The sequence below is a fragment of the Bolinopsis microptera genome, chromosome 7, assembly GCF_026151205.1.
Source record: "Bolinopsis microptera isolate Bmic1 chromosome 7, MBARI_Bmic_1.0, whole genome shotgun sequence".
In the NCBI taxonomy this organism is placed as follows: Eukaryota; Metazoa; Ctenophora; class Tentaculata; order Lobata; family Bolinopsidae; genus Bolinopsis; species Bolinopsis microptera.
Genome location: NC_087078.1, coordinates 295851 through 312286, shown reverse-complemented (window position 1 = coordinate 312286; position 16436 = coordinate 295851). Strand labels below are relative to the sequence as shown.

Here is a 16436-nt window from a genome sequence, read left to right as displayed (position 1 = left end):
AGGAGCACAATACGCTCCTGAAACACGTCACCATATCAGGCAAGCATAGTATTCTGACGTTGCAAAGTAATTTCTTCTCAAAAATCGTTTAAAAAATGAAATTCCAATTTTAAAACACTTTTTACATGGCTCTAGAGGGCAAATAATTAAAGAAAAAACGTGGAATAAAAACTAACAAATTTCTTAGAAATACATAATTAAACGGCTATGAGGACATAAATGAAATAAAAATCCAAAGTAAATTTATATGCCGTTAGTAAAGTTAATGTTTGATAATTAATCATAATTATCAAACATTATCATCAGGATCATGATGAGATACTGAAGATAAAGCCAAATTATTATTTGTCTGTATAGTTATATTTATATTTCAAACCATTGCTTTTTGTGTTAAATTTTATTGATTTGCAAAATAATTTATGCTCATGCATATCCACGAACTATTCGACATAATTTTATTCAACGTATGTAATACAATTACAATGCGTATATGCGCCGCGCGCTGACAGAAACAAAATGATTGAAATTAATGTCAAATTTCGCGTTGGATAACTTTCGACGTTCTTACGGCCAAGTATAATAACGGGAAATAACCAAAAAATAGTCCATTTAGTTTTACACCACTCTTAAAAATTCATCTTATTCATCAATTTTATCCATCCTTTACCTTTTTAATACCGATTCGCAACAAGCCGGTATGGTATAAAATTGATACCGAAGAGTGTGTTGTTATTTTACCTGTGTTGATGTTAGAAATTGCCCCGTTTGGCTGGTTCATGTTGCTAGATGAGCTGGGAGGGGTGTACTTGACATCTGTAGATCTGGATTTGTTGTTCATGTTGTAGCTGCTTCCTCCGTTCTTCTCCGCTGAAACAGCAACAATTCAAACAACAGCAACAACAACCTGACCTCGCTGTAATTTATTAATAATAATCCTGTCTTCCAATTATAGCTAGTTAGTACAGGAGATTAGGAAGATGATTGAAAGTTTGTTATTATGGGCAACATTAGGAACCACGCATTAGGTGCCACGCAGTGACAACTCATGCTAATTGCCACTCATTTCCGACATTACGAAATCAATTCTGTAAATCAAATTTGTAATTACAATTGTCAAAGTTATTTTGTTTGAGATTGTACCAATATGCTTAAGACGAGGAATATGTAAAATCTTCAGAGCTGGTCGGGAAAACAACGGCTGACAGGGCAATATGAACGAATAAATGTTGCTCCTTTATCAAAATGAGCGTTACAAATGTTCAGTAAATACGGATCACGGTGGGCAATTGTTCAGCCTCACTCTTCTCTTAAGGGCTGATTAGTATTATCAGGTTAATGGCTATAAGGCACGCTGTCTCACAAGGAATAAATTCAAGTGTCACATGTTTTACTATTACAAATTTCGCAGTAATCGCACATTTTTAACGCTTATTTTGATAAAGGAGCACATTTTAATGCGCCCAATAGCAATATAAGACAAAATTCCTCGACAAATTCCGGACACGTCGCAGCTGGCATTAAAGTTATGTTATTCCTTTGTTTTATAATTTTGAGCTCTGTCATGCCGCAAGCCACATGATAGTACCACGTGCTTTTCTGTTAGAGCATTACGTAATCTCACTATTCCAATTCTCCGAACTAACCATTGAGTGTTAGTAACCTAGTAACCAGCATTAGTAACCTAGTAACCAGCATTAGTAACCTAGTAACCAGTATTAGTAACCTAGTAACCTATTAACTAACCATTGAGTGACATTGCAAAAATAACAGCCTCCAGAAATGAGCTCATCTTTAGACCAGGTCAGCTAACAAAAATTAGAATGACAATAAAATGACGAAAAATTGGATATGGCAATCAATGCCGGCTCAATCCAGTACGAATCGCTGCAGTAACTAACAATAAAAACAAAAAAGTACAACTCTCTTATTTCTTCAAAGTAAAGCACTCTTGTTCAAAGTACAGGAGTGTACGCTGTAAGATTTTACAACAGATCAAGCACTGAAGTTTACTGTGACCAGTTCTTAGAGCGGACTAGAACTGGATTAGAAGGCGCAATTATGACGGACGGTAAAATCGAGCGCTGCTGAAGAGATAAAGCACAGACGGCTGCGTTGCTTCGAGACTTTAATAAAACCCATATTATGCTGATGAGCGTATTTCACTGAATCACCGAACTTTGAACTTGCTAAAAACGGATGCAACCTTAGATAATAATTAGAACAGTACCAGCTGGTAGGTAATAAAGATTACATAAAGCATCTGATATTTACCGAAATCATTTCTGGGCCACAACTCAGTTAAAAGTTCGATGGTTCAGAGTTATTGATTGGAAGTGGATCGTTGTTCAAACATATGACAGGTACGGCGACTTGCAAATTCCCGACTCTAGACAAATAACAACTGCTTTTTTATGCGGTTTTAGACAGCTGAGCAGAATTCAGTCAACCACGGAAAGTTACCCTAGATGAACTGATGGCGCTCAAACTAGTTAGTCATTGGGAGAGTAGTTAGAATTAATGTCTTCGGTTTAAACACAAGTGCAAAGGGGAGGAGCCTGGTGGTCAGCAACCATTAGTGCTCCTTTATAATAACTTTCATTAGTAAATTGAGTCCTAGTACAAATCACCCTTCATTAGTACAAATCACCCTGGTTAAGAAGGTAGCTACTAACTAGCTAGAAGGTCTGAAATATGGGGGTAGCTACTCAGGTGCTGCTCTGAACAGGAACTACATTCCTGCAGCAGGGTGCTATCTTAATGGAGCTATAACAACCACACTATTATATAGTTAGTATCTCTAATGTATTGACACTGCACCTACCTAGTGACCCAAATCATTCGTTGTTAAAGGGTGGAACAAGATCTGAGCCGAACTAGCTAGCTGACGATGCGATATCGAATATCTACACTTTTACATTTACTGCATTAAATGAAGTATCTATCAGAGATTGCAATACTATTAGTGATGCTGCTACTAGTACTAGAGCTACTAGGCTTTATTATAGTAGGATCGGAGGAAGCAAGCCCAGCTACTGCAGCTGTAGTACAGTCTGTACCAGTGGGTGCAGGATTATAAGCTACTAGTTGCTAGTAATACTACTGCAGATATACAGTCTGTAGCTAGTAATACTACTGTGTATCATTAATGTACTACTATAAGTATAAGCCTCTCGGATCCTATAGACCACTAATTGGCTGCATTAAAATCATATCACAGAGGCACCTAAATGCAGCAGATTACTGTTTAGCACATTAAATGGAAAATAGAGCAATATAAAGTTTGTCCAATATATTCTCTTCAATTCTACCCATCTATATGCGACAAAAGAAACGCTATCTTAAACGCGAGGAGAAGACTCCTCGGACCTGTGCTCATGTTTATATGCAACTCCTGGTTACCCATCAAAGCCAGTTAAAAAATAAATAACGATAATCATATTATAGCAGCACACTTTTAATTGGAAGTTAATAAATGGACCCGGATTCAGCTGAGAAACAGTAGCTTAAGCGCCCCTCTCATCACAAATACCTGGAGTCCTGCCAAAAGCTGAAAAGAATGGGCAACTATTAGTTAACATGCAGATAAGAATGGGATTGTAGAGAGTACACGTTAAGATTAGGCAGATAACAAAGCTGCCTATCACACAGCTACTCTAAGTGGAGTCTGCAGCCTCACTAATCCGCCCACGTGCACATCACGTGATCAGCACGTGGGCGGATTGCATCACGTGATCAGCAAGACAAAAGCTGGCGACATGTGAGCCTTAACTAACCCTTGTTGCTCCAAGACGATTAGCATTTGTAGAGCACAGTATGTGACATGGACTAGAAAAGTAGACTGGAGAATACACTCCTGCAGTACTGAGTGAAAGGCATAACGTTGCCCCCCCCCCCCTGCTGCCCCCCTGCTGCCCCCCTCCCCTCCCCCCCCCCCCCCTGCTGCAGTAGTAGTAGCAGGTAAACAGTAAACACCCATAGTGAGCTAGTGCCTGTCCTCTACTAAAGACAAGATACACACAGAACCCTGGATCAGAGTGATCAGAAGATTGTATTTAGACAATACAGTTGTAGTATAGAGGGGACAATGCTGCACGTGCTAACACACACAGACCACGTGCTAACACACACAGCCCACGTGCTAACACACACAGCCCACGTGCTAACACACACAGCCCACGTGCTAACACACAGTGAGTAATACACTGCACATTCTACGTCACACGTCAATCACAATCACGTCAAGTATTCCCACTTGTTACAAGTACAGGTTGTTTGTGACAGAAGAATAGATGAATAAGAAACAATACACTTGCTATAATAAAGGCAGTATGCTTCTTGACACTGCTAAATAGTGAGAGAGGAAGAAGCGCAAACAACACAGTACTAGTAGTGTAGGGATAATGTCAGTACAAACTCAGCTCGCTGATCAGGTATAATGATAAAATGATGCTGGCTAACAAGCACACAGAACTAGCTCACAGTAAGCTTGAGTCTGCCTGATCTCTCAGCCTATGTACTAGAGTAAGCTCACAGAGCGAGTCTGTCTGATTATCCTGTATAAATTGCAGTGCAGGAATATCCATTTCCAGCAGACTCATCCGACTGATTGCCTGCTACTGTATTACTATTACTACTACTACCTGTATTACTACTACTACCTGTATTACTGCTACTAGCTGCAGCTTTCTAGCTGCCTGCTACTGTATTACTACTACTACTACTACCTGTATTACTGCTACTAGCTGCCTGCTACTGTATTACTACTACTACCTGTATTACTGCTACTAGCTGCCTGCTACTGTATTACTATTACTACTACTACCTGTATTACTGCTACTAGCTGCCTGCTACTGTATTACTACTACTACTACTATACCTGTATTACTGCTACTAGCTGCCTGCTACTGTATTACTATTACTACTACTACCTGTATTACTGCTACTAGCTGCCTGCTACTGTATTACTATTACTACTACTACCTGTATTACTGCTACTAGCTGCCTGCTACTGTATTACTATTACTACTACCTGTATTACTGCTACTAGCTGCCTGCTACTGTATTACTACTACTACTACTACCTGTATTACTGCTACTAGCTGCCTGCTACTGTATTACTATTACTACTACCTGTATTACTGCTACTAGCTGCCTGCTACTGTATTACTATTACTACTACTACTACCTGTATTACTGCTACTAGCTGCCTGCTACTGTATTACTACTACTACTACTACCTGTATTACTGCTACTAGCTGCCTGCTACTGTATTACTACTACTACTACTATACCTGTATTACTGCTACTAGCTGCCTGCTACTGTATTACTATTACTACTACCTGTATTACTGCTACTAGCTGCCTGCTACTGTATTACTACTACTACTACTACCTGTATTACTGCTACTAGCTGCCTGCTACTGTATTACTATTACTACTACTACCTGTATTACTGCTACTAGCTGCCTGCTACTGTATTACTACTACTACTACTACCTGTATTACTGCTACTAGCTGCCTGCTACTGTATTACTATTACTACTACTACCTGTATTACTGCTACTAGCTGCCTGCTACTGTATTACTACTACTACTACCTGTATTACTGCTACTAGCTGCCTGCTACTGTATTACTATTACTACTACTACCTGTATTACTGCTACTAGCTGCCTGCTACTGTATTACTACTACTACTACTACCAGCTGTATTACTGCTACTAGCTACAGCTTTCTAGCTGCCTGCTACTGTATTACTATTACTACTACTACCTGTATTACTGCTACTAGCTGCCTGCTACTGTATTACTACTACTACTACTACCTGTATTACTGCTACTAGCTGCCTGCTACTGTATTACTACTACTACTACTACCTGTATTACTGCTACTAGCTGCCTGCTACTGTATTACTATTACTACTACTACTACCTGTATTACTGCTACTAGCTGCCTGCTACTGTATTACTACTACTACTACTACCTGTATTACTGCTACTAGCTGCCTGCTACTGTATTACTATTACTACTACTACTACCTGTATTACTGCTACTAGCTGCCTGCTACTGTATTACTATTACTACTACCTGTATTACTGCTACTAGCTGCCTGCTACTGTATTACTATTACTACTACTACCTGTATTACTGCTACTAGCTGCAGCTTTCTAGCTGCTTGGTGCTTACTCATCATTATTCAATGTACCGTATATACTGCAAACCTTAACATTTAGCTGCTCCTAGTCCCTGATACCATGGCAAGTACTGTGTTATCTAGTGGTAAGCGAGTGTGTAGACTGAGTAGCTAGTGGTGCTACTACTACTACTAGTACTACTAGGATGGATTGTTATGAACCTTTTTATAGACAAGAAACCCGCACAAGTGGTAGCCGGATCGTTATTATATTAACACAGCTAGTTCTTAGTGCAACATGTCAAGCAACGTCAATCTCCTGATTGCGAGGTAGCCATTCCTTTTCCAAAATTACACTCCGAAATTAATCACTCTCGGATTGAACAACCTGTGACGTGTCAAGAATATAATATTCATGATAATCAGCTAGTTAGTAGGTAACACAGTACTTGCCATGATAATCAGCTTATAATGCCAAAACTTATATGGAAAAGAACGCAGAAAATCAAATATACGATAGAATATTCTTAAGTTCTTATTCCAATGTGTGAGGATTGTTTTCGAGCAGTGACAGTGATTATATCACAGCTAGCTCTTAGTGCAACACAGCTAGCTCTTAGTGCAACACAGCTAGCTCTTAGTGCAACACAGCTAGCTCTTAATGCAACACAGCTAGCTCTTAGTGCAACACAGCTAGCTCTTAGTGCAACACAGCTAGCTCTTAGTGCAACACAGCTAGCTCTTAGTGCAACACAGCTAGCTCTTAGTGCAACACAGCTAGCTCTTAGTGCAACACAGCTAGCTCTTAGTGCAACACAACTACCTCTTAGTGCAACACAGCTAGCTCTTAGTGCAACACAGCTAGCTCTTAGTGCAACACAGCTAGCTTTTAGTGCAACACAGCTAGCTCTTAGTGCAACACAGCTAGCTTTTAGTGCAACACAGCTAGCTCTTAGTGCAACACAGCTAGCTCTTAGTGCAACACAGCTAGCTCTTAGTGCAACACAGCTAGCTCTTAGTGCAACACAGCTAGCTCTTAGTGCAACACAGCTAGCTCTTAGTGCAACACAACTACCTCTTAGTGCAACACAGCTAGCTCTTAGTGCAACACAGCTAGCTCTTAGTGCAACACAGCTAGCTTTTAGTGCAACACAGCTAGCTCTTAGTGCAACACAGCTAGCTTTTAGTGCAACACAGCTAGCTCTTAGTGCAACACAGCTAGCTCTTAGTGCAACACAGCTAGCTCTTAGTGCAACACAGCTAGCTCTTAGTGCAACACAGCTAGCTCTTAGTGCAACACAGCTAGCTCTTAGTGCAACACAGCTAGCTTTTAGTGCAACACAGCTAGCTCTTAGTGCAACACAGCTAGCTCTTAGTGCAACACAGCTAGCTCTTAGTGCAACACAGCTAGCTCTTAGTGCAACACAGCTAGCTTTTAGTGCAACACAGCTAGCTCTTAGTGCAACACAGCTAGCTCTTAGTGCAACACAGCTAGCTCTTAGTGCAACACAGCTAGCTCTTAGTGCAACACAGCTAGCTCTTAGTGCAACACAGCTAGCTCTTAGTGCAACACAGCTAGCTCTTAGTGCAACACAGCTAGCTCTTAGTGCAACACAACTAGCTCTTAGTGCAACACAGCTAGCTCTTAGTGCAACACAGCTAGCTCTTAGTGCAACACAGTTAGCTCTTAGTGCAACACAGCTAGCTCTTAGTGCAACACAGCTAGCTCTCAGTGCAACACAGCTAGCTCTTAGTGCAACACAGCTAGGTCTTAGTGCAACACAGCTAGTTCTTAGTGCAACACAGCTAGCTCTTAGTGCAACACAGCTAGCTCTTAGTGCAACACAGCTAGCTCTTAGTGCAACACAGCTAGCTCTTAGAGCAACACAGCTAGCTCTTAGTGCAACACAGCTAGGTCTTAGTGCAACACAGCTAGTTCTTAGTGCAACACAGCTAGCTCTTAGTGCAACACAGCTAGCTCTTAGTGCAACACAGCTAGCTCTTAGTGCAACACAGCTAGCTCTTAGTGCAACACAGCTAGCTCTTAGTGCAACACAGCTAGCTCTTAGTGCAACACAGCTAGCTCTTAGTGCAACACAGCTAGCTCTCAGTGCAACACAGCTAGCTCTTAGTACAACACAGTTAGCTCTTAGTGCAACACAGCTAGCTCTTAGTGCAACACAGCTAGCTCTTAGTGCAACACAGCTAGCTCTTATTGCAACACAGCTAGCTCTTAGTGCAACACAGCTAGCTCTTAGTGCAACACAGCTAGCTCTCAGTGCAACACAGGTAACTCTTAGTGCAACACAGCTAGCTCTTAGTGCAACACAGCTAGCTCTTAGTTCAACACAGCTAGATCTTAGTGCAACACAGCTAGCTCTAAGTGCAACACAGCTAGCTCTTAGTGCAACACATCTAGCTCTTAGTGCAACACATCTAGCTCTTAGTGCAACACAGCTAGCTCTTAGTGCAACACAGCTAGCTCTTAGTGCAACACAGCTAGCTCTTAGTGCAACACAGCTAACTCTTAGTGCAACACAGCTAGCTCTTAGTGCAACACAGCTAGCTCTTAGTGCAACACAGCTAGCTCGTAGTGCAACACAGCTAGCTCTTAGTGCAACACAGCTAGCTCTTAGTGCAACACAGCTAGCTCTTAGTGCAACACAGCTAGCTCTCAGTGCAACACAGCTAGCTCTTAGTGCAACACAGCTAGCTCTTAGTGCAACACAGCTAGCTCTTAGTGCAACACAGCTAGCTCTCAGTGCAACAGATTCCATTCTCCTTTACAGGCCCATTGCTTCCTCCATTTTAAGCGATCAGATAAGTGGATAAGAAGTTTTAATTCTTTCATTTTTGGTGCTAGAATTCCAATTCTACGGGAGTGTGAATAACCTTGGCAACCTTTGACATTTCACTCACTGCACCTACCTAGTGGCGCCCCCCCCCCCACTGCACCTACTTATTGGCGCCCCCCTCACTGCACCTACCTAGTGGCGCCCCCCCCCCACTGCACCTACCTAGTGGCCCCCCCCCCCCCCCATACTGTACCTACCTAGTGGCGCCCCCCGCCACTGCACCTACCTAGTGGCGCCCCCCCCCCCCGCCACTGCACCTACCTAGTGGCGCCCCCCCCCCCCCCCCCCCCCGCCACTGCACCTACCTAGTGGCGCTCCCCCCCACCCCGCCACTGCACCTACCTAGTGGCGCCCCCCCCCCCCCCCCCCGCCACTGCACCTACCTAGTGGCGCTCCCCCCCACCCCCATACCTACCTACCCTGGTGGACGGTCTCATTGAATTAGTAAATACTTGCTCAAACCTTTCTGTTTGATTTCAACTTGGTTACATTTAAAAAGCGTTAAAAGCACTTTAAGGGCCTCTGTAAAGACATTTAGGCTTTTTAAAAGCTCTAAAATTCGTGTCCTCAGAAAGATGTAATTATTGGCTTGTTGAAAAAAGAAAATGTAGCGAGGCAGTGTCGACAGAGCATATTACTGAAGTGCAAAATTCCTAAAAGTTCAAAATAACCTCAAATAACCGTATACAATCTTTAGCAGCTTTCAATTTGGTATCGAGGTTCTTCCCAAATCCCAACTCATACAAATCTCGGAAAACTTTTCAATTTGGATTGGTTCTGTGTTACTATGGTAACCTGGTTCTGTGTCAAACTGATTGACCTGGAATAAGACCTCACCACTCACCAGGTTTTAAATAAAATAATGATATAATCAAGGCTTGCTCTTTGCTGCACTATAGGACGATATGAACCACAATCAGGGGCAATGTATTATATCAATCACACACCCAGGTTACTATGGTAACACAGCATCATCACACATCCGCCTGGCCGTGCAGATGAAGAACTGAGAAAATCCAACCCACGGAACCTACACAGAAGCTATTCCTCTACTTCTGATAGGCTGACTGTGTTGATCTCAGTGAGCGTTCAGCCGGATAAACACCTCTGAAATGCGTGCCGTTACCATGGTAACGTTACCATGGTAACTAACAAACTGCATGTGTACCGATGGTACCAGCACTCAGTAGTACCATCGGTCACAAGGATATTTGTCAATCAATCCGGATACAGCCTAGGCTAAGAAACTGCTCTAGTTTTAGTAGTAGTGACACTTAAATACAGCACGTGAGTAGTGTCACTAGGTAACTGGCTGGTCACTAGGTTACTAGCAGGACGCAGTAAACAAGCAGAATGATGCTACAGTACTACGTAGTGAAGCGAATACTTATCGTCATTGCTCCACTGACGATACTGACATGCTTTACAAATACAATTTTATTAAAGGCAAAATCTCAGCAAAACTGCAAATGCATGTTTCTCTGATGAATTGAAAACTGATTCAAGAAATAGTTTCCTGTCAAGGCTCACTGTCGCCCCTTTCCGACGAATGAAGAAAAAATAGACGCTATCTAGAAAACCCATACGTCGGACAAATCAACACGGAGATTGCTTCTAAAGTTTTTTAAAGCACTGGGAGGGAACGCTAAAGTTGTTTGCTAACATTGATACTGTATATCCGGTTATTTCATAAATTTACTGGTTTTAAAGAATAGATTCTTTCTGTTATTTGCTATTTATTTATTTTTTCAGTCTGGCATTACAATTGCTTAACAATAATTCAAATCTTTCAATCCTTGTAAAATCGGTCACTATTTTATTGTACGTTTACACTAACTGCACGTAACAGTGGTTCTTTTGATTTATAATTAAATTCCACAAAATGAATTTATAATACTGATCATAAAAGCTCTATTTTACAATTTATTGGTATTCTACGCTGTATTCTTTACACTCACCATAGTTGGACAGAAAGGAGTATTTGTTATTTTGCATATCTAAGTATAAGTTGGCTCAAACTAAAAGCGATTTTCCTACATCAAAACAAAGTATAGCTCAATACTGATCTCGACTCTAGTCTCCCTCGTTATCAGTTTTAACATCCTGCTTATCAAAACGCAGAAACTCACCTGTATACGTAGTTTCCTTTGACGAGGGCAGTTTAAAAAGAGTGCTAGAAAGAGCTGGAAGCAGGGATCATATCAAGTAGAGTACAAAGGATGAGATGCGCTACATTTCTCTGATCCAGAGAGGCGGATCACAAAGGCTGCAGATAGTAATACGAATAACGCGTGATAAAGCAGAGAGCGCGCACTGGCATGCACTCATTACACCCTATACAGATACAGTGGGAGAGAGAGAGAGAGAGAGAGCTTGATTTGAACGCAGCGTTACAAAGTAGCGTGAAGTGCTCGGTGATATCTGGTTTTACAGGCCACCTTATCAGCTATTTTATCAGCTGTGCTTGTAAAACGGACGGACGGACACAATGCACCTGACTGCTTCACTGCTTATTACTGAACGCTCCGCGGAGGTAGCGGTCACTATTGTAATATTGCTTGCGGAGGTGTCGGTCACTATTGTAATATTGCTGCTCTATTTTGTAGCAATAATACCAAGTTTGAGAAATGAGAAATGTACTGTTCGCAACAAAGTAATTTGTTGTGCCACAAACATTGAGGTTCGAGTTTGGAGGCTAGCTTAGCTGTTCTGAAAAAATATGAATATGAAGCACGTACATCTACAGCTGTGGTATGCATTGTAGAGTACATCTACTGTGGCATGTATTGTAGAGTACATCTACTGTGATGTATACCTTACTCGGGAATATTATAGCGGGTTAATTTATGACTGGGAAAATTAACGACCGGGAAAAATATGGCGGAATTTTCCAAAACCCACCAAGCATCAAAATGTATTACTATTAGTTTACCTTACTCGGGAATATTATAGCGCGTTAATTTATGACTGGGAAAATTAATGACCGGGAAAAATATGGCGGAATTTTCCAAAACCCACCAAGCATCAAAATGTATTACTATTAGTTTACCTTACTCGGGAATATTATAGCGCGTTAATTTATGACTGGGAAAATTAATGACTTGGAAAAATATGGCGGAATTTTCCAAAACCCACCACTTTATCCCAGTCATAATATTCCCGAGTAAGGTATTGTAGAGTACATCTACTGTGGTATGTATGGTATAAACATTAGCATACTCTAGATATACATGGTACAGTAATTCACATAGTAAACTCGACTTACTCGACTTAGGGCGGCTTCAACGTCCGAACAGAGATAGTTTTTTTTCCAAATCTGTAGAATCCGAAGGATGTCAATATATGTGAGGTGTATAATATCAAGCCGCTACCGAGCTTTTCCGAGAGTTTCATCAAAGGTTCCCTTTCCCTCCACTCAAGTCTCATGATCGATTTTTATAGATCAAATAGTGATCACGTAGAAATGTCGATACGTTATTCAGCTATTTATTTCCATTAGAATCTGTCTTCACTGAGTCTATTCAGAAACAATCAGAAATTTGAATAAAAGAACTATCAAAATGGGACTCAATAACACTACACGAATCCACCAGATTAAGGTTTACAAGGTTTACACTACTGCAGATGTCGATGAGATAAAAAATGTATTGATTATTTACCGTAGCCCACCACACATTTTACAAAATGTGCTACTTTTAATAACTTTTTGGTTTACCGTAGCCCACCACACATTTTACAAAATGTGCTACTTTTAATAACTTTTTGGTTTACCGTAGCCCACCACACATTTTACAAAATGTGCTACTTTTAATAACTTTTTGGTTTACCGTAGCCCACCACACATTTTACAAAATGTGCTACTTTTAATAACTTTTTGGTTTACCGTAGCCCACCACACATTTTACAAAATGTGCTACTTTTAATAACTTTTTGGTTTACCGTAGCCCACCACACATTTTACAAAATGTGCTACTTTTAATAACTTTTTGGTTACCAAAAATTCCCGCTTCGGTTGTTTCATTTAACAAACACACCGTAAAATAAACAGATGAACGTGGCCCAAACAAACAATGTGTATTATTGAAATATTAACCAACAGGCTTGTCCGCCGTGGCTAAACCAGTCGGCGGCGGCGTGAGCCCGAAACCTACGGGCGGCGGCGGTGTACGCCGGCGTAAGACAGACAGGTGGTCTATTATTGTGCTTTTTTTTCCGAAAATTTGAGTAAATTTGAGCTGTGCAAAAATTTGATTTTAATTTTATTTATCTATTTATTTTATTTTTCAATCTGAAATCGAATTTCGAGTGAAACTTTTAAATGCATGCAATGATCATACGGAAAAATTCGATTTTACTTAATTCACGCCACGCCGCGCCTGACGCCGTCGTACGCCGGGGGTGGTACCGGCGGCGTGCGGCGTGGTCAAATTGACCAGCGGCGGCGGCGTTCGGCGGTTGCGGACAAGCCTGTTACCCAATACTACAGCGCACACTACAGAAATGTCACTACTTTTGATATGATCTCTGTTTGTAATACCTGAAATAGGCTGATCGGGTGAAGACATAGTGAGATAGATGCTGTGCAAGATCCCCATTCCATTCAGCAAGCTAGGTAACTGGCTGGTACCTGGTATTGGTAACTGGCGTGTTACTAGGTAACTGGCTGGTACCTGGTAACTGGCGTGTTACTAGGTAACTGGCTGGTTTCTAGGTAACTGGCTGGTTACTAGGTAACTGGCGTGTTACTAGGTAACTGGCTGGTACCTGGTAACTGGCGTGTTACTAGGTAACTGGCTGGTACCTGGTAACTGGCTTGTCACTAGGTAACTGGCGTGTTACTAGGTAACTGGCTGGTTTCTAGGTAACTGGCTGGTTACTAGGTAACTGGCGTGTTACTAGGTAACTGGCTGGTACCTGGTAACTGGCGTGTTACTAGGTAACTGGCTGGTACCTGGTAACTGGCTTGTCACTAGGTAACTGGCGTGTTACTAGGTAACTGGCGTGTCACTAGGTAACTGGTTGGTTTCTAGATAACTGGCTGGTTTCTAGGTAACTGGCTTGTCACTAGGTAACTGACTGGTTTCCAGGTAACTGGCAGGTCACTAGGTAACTGGCTGGTCACTAGGTAACTGGCTTGTCACTAGGTAACTGGCTTGTTACTAGGTAACTGGCAGGTCACTAGGTAACTGGCTGGTCACTAGGTAACTGGCTAGTTACTAGGTAACTGGCTAGTTACTAGATAACTGGTTGGTTACTAGGTAACTGGCTGGTTACTAGGTAACTGGCTAGTTACTAGATAACTGGTTGGTTACTAAGTAACCAACGCTCGCTAGAAGTAGTTAGCTCCACTCTCTTATAGATCTCGTTTCCCGGTTTACTTCTCCTTTCGTCACTGTTGCAGTTCCTTCCTTATTGATATACTGTATAGTTTTTGTAATTATATAGAGATAGATTATCATGAATGAAAGTAGTATATACTACTAATGAAGCATATCAATATTGGTTTCTTGAATTATGAAGCAGATCCTATGAAATTGATTCCTCTTGTCCAGTCTCCTGCCTGTGTTGAGGAGTGGCAGGGAAATAACATTATAGTAGAGTAGTAGACAGTATATACATTATATAGTAGACAGTATATACATTATATAGTATATACTATATAGTATATACATTATATAGTAGAGTAGTAGACAGTATATTATACATTATATAGTATACAGTATATAGTATATAGTAATAGTATACTATATACTGTATATAGCTCACTTAATTCTATATTGAGATCATTCCAAATAATATCAAGAAAATAGAAATCGTGCATGGAGTTTGTTTTCTGTGGTTCCTTATAGTTATATCTTAAATAAGTTTCCTGTTCCGCTGCATTGAAGAAACGAGGATTTTGTCAGAACTTCATTGCAAGCAAAATTTCAATAATATTCGTCTTTGTACTATAGAATTATAGCCAAAACCCAATATATAATATCCATTATATAATATATAATATCCATTATCCAATATGCATGTACAATCTAACAATTTACATTCATGCAAATGATGAGGATGCTCACGTACAAACTGCGTAATTATAAGATAACGTTACCATGGTAACTGTGTAATTATTCATATAATCAGTACTGGCAAGTCGTCAAGTCTGTACTGAATAAAAGAGTTTGAGGGGGGGGTTAGGGTTAGTTTGAGGTCTTAATTACTTAATTAGAATTAGATGTCACCAATTTTAGCTTAACTACAAGCATCCCGGCGTGACAAGGTTTTTCCGCTCAATTATTTATCATCAAAACCTGCTGTGTTGACGAGCTACCACTCTAATAGTAATAGTCGTGTATAATACATATAAAATATAACTAGCAGGGACTCGCTTTATAAAAGTAAAATAGCAGTGTATACTTAGAAAATTAACAAAAAACAAAAATTTGAAAATTTCAAGAAAAAAAATACAATCAAAACACAACTTTAATTTGATAATCGCAGCCGAAACGAAAGTACGCACTGCAACTATGAACTCCGATAATACGGAAACTACTCACACTGTCAGAAAGACACTGTCAGCCAGGTTGCCTGGAAGATAGCCGGGCTTGTGATATATTGTAAGTGGTACAGCCCTGTAGAGAGTGTTGTAATTGCATTTGTTAAGTGTGAACACTTTTTGTAGGACTCTGCATCAACTGTTACCATGGTAAATGTGACCATGGTAATATTACCATGGTAACACTACCTAGTGTAGTTTTTCAACTGAATGGTACAAAGTGAACAACAATATTGAGATTTTTGTACAAATTATTATTGATCATTATAATATGAAAAGACCAAAGGAATATCCAAAAAGTCACAAATTTCATTGCAGTTTCACGGTGAAAATAATAATTTTAACACTTCATGAAAATTGGCAAAAAGAAGCCCTTCGTGTTTCAAAATATCAGCACTTATATCTGTTAGAACTGTTAGAGAATCAATAATTTGAAAAAACATTTATCCTGCACAGTTGACAGTTCACAGTTATTATTCCAGTATGCATCTATAAAAAGACATTACCATGGTAACATTACTATAGGAGCGCTACATCTATTATTTGTAACCTGAGGTTTCTTTGACACACGCTGCAACCCATTTTGATCGCGCGCGAAGCGCGCGCGGCCGGCCGGCCGGCGTGCACGCTTCGCGTGCAAGAGAGGTATACAACGTGTAGCAAAGGTTCCTCAAATTTTGAGTCAAAAATATGGTGATTAGTATTGTACCACTCTGCACCACTAAACGTTTATATCTCTGGGACCTGAGCGTTACCATGGTAACAAGGACCTGAACGCTCAAATTCCGAATGTCATAGAGTAAAAATGCTTTTCTGAGTGTCTGAGGAGCCTTTGGTCACGTGACATGCCAGCTAAACGCAAATTAAACTTTTTAGGTTTACGGAAATCAACGTACATGAACGGGA

General features: G+C 40.6%; 1 protein-coding gene across 2 annotated transcripts in view; it reads right to left on the bottom strand.

The window, feature by feature from the left end:
• LOC134817894 (uncharacterized) overlaps window positions 1-16436 on the bottom strand; it is a 45007-nt gene that overhangs the window by 1488 nt on the left and 27083 nt on the right. The window contains exons 2-3 of one of the 2 annotated variants that reach the window (XM_063827261.1): window positions 1744-1807; window positions 739-867 (exon numbers count right to left, since the gene is read on the bottom strand). In XM_063827261.1, the coding sequence (XP_063683331.1) occupies window positions 739-867; window positions 1744-1789 (175 nt within the window). In that variant the 5' untranslated portion in view covers window positions 1790-1807. Of the gene's footprint in view, window positions 1-738; window positions 868-1743; window positions 1808-10944; window positions 11056-16436 lie in introns of those variants that run through there. The other variant, XM_063827262.1, reaches the window with a different exon arrangement.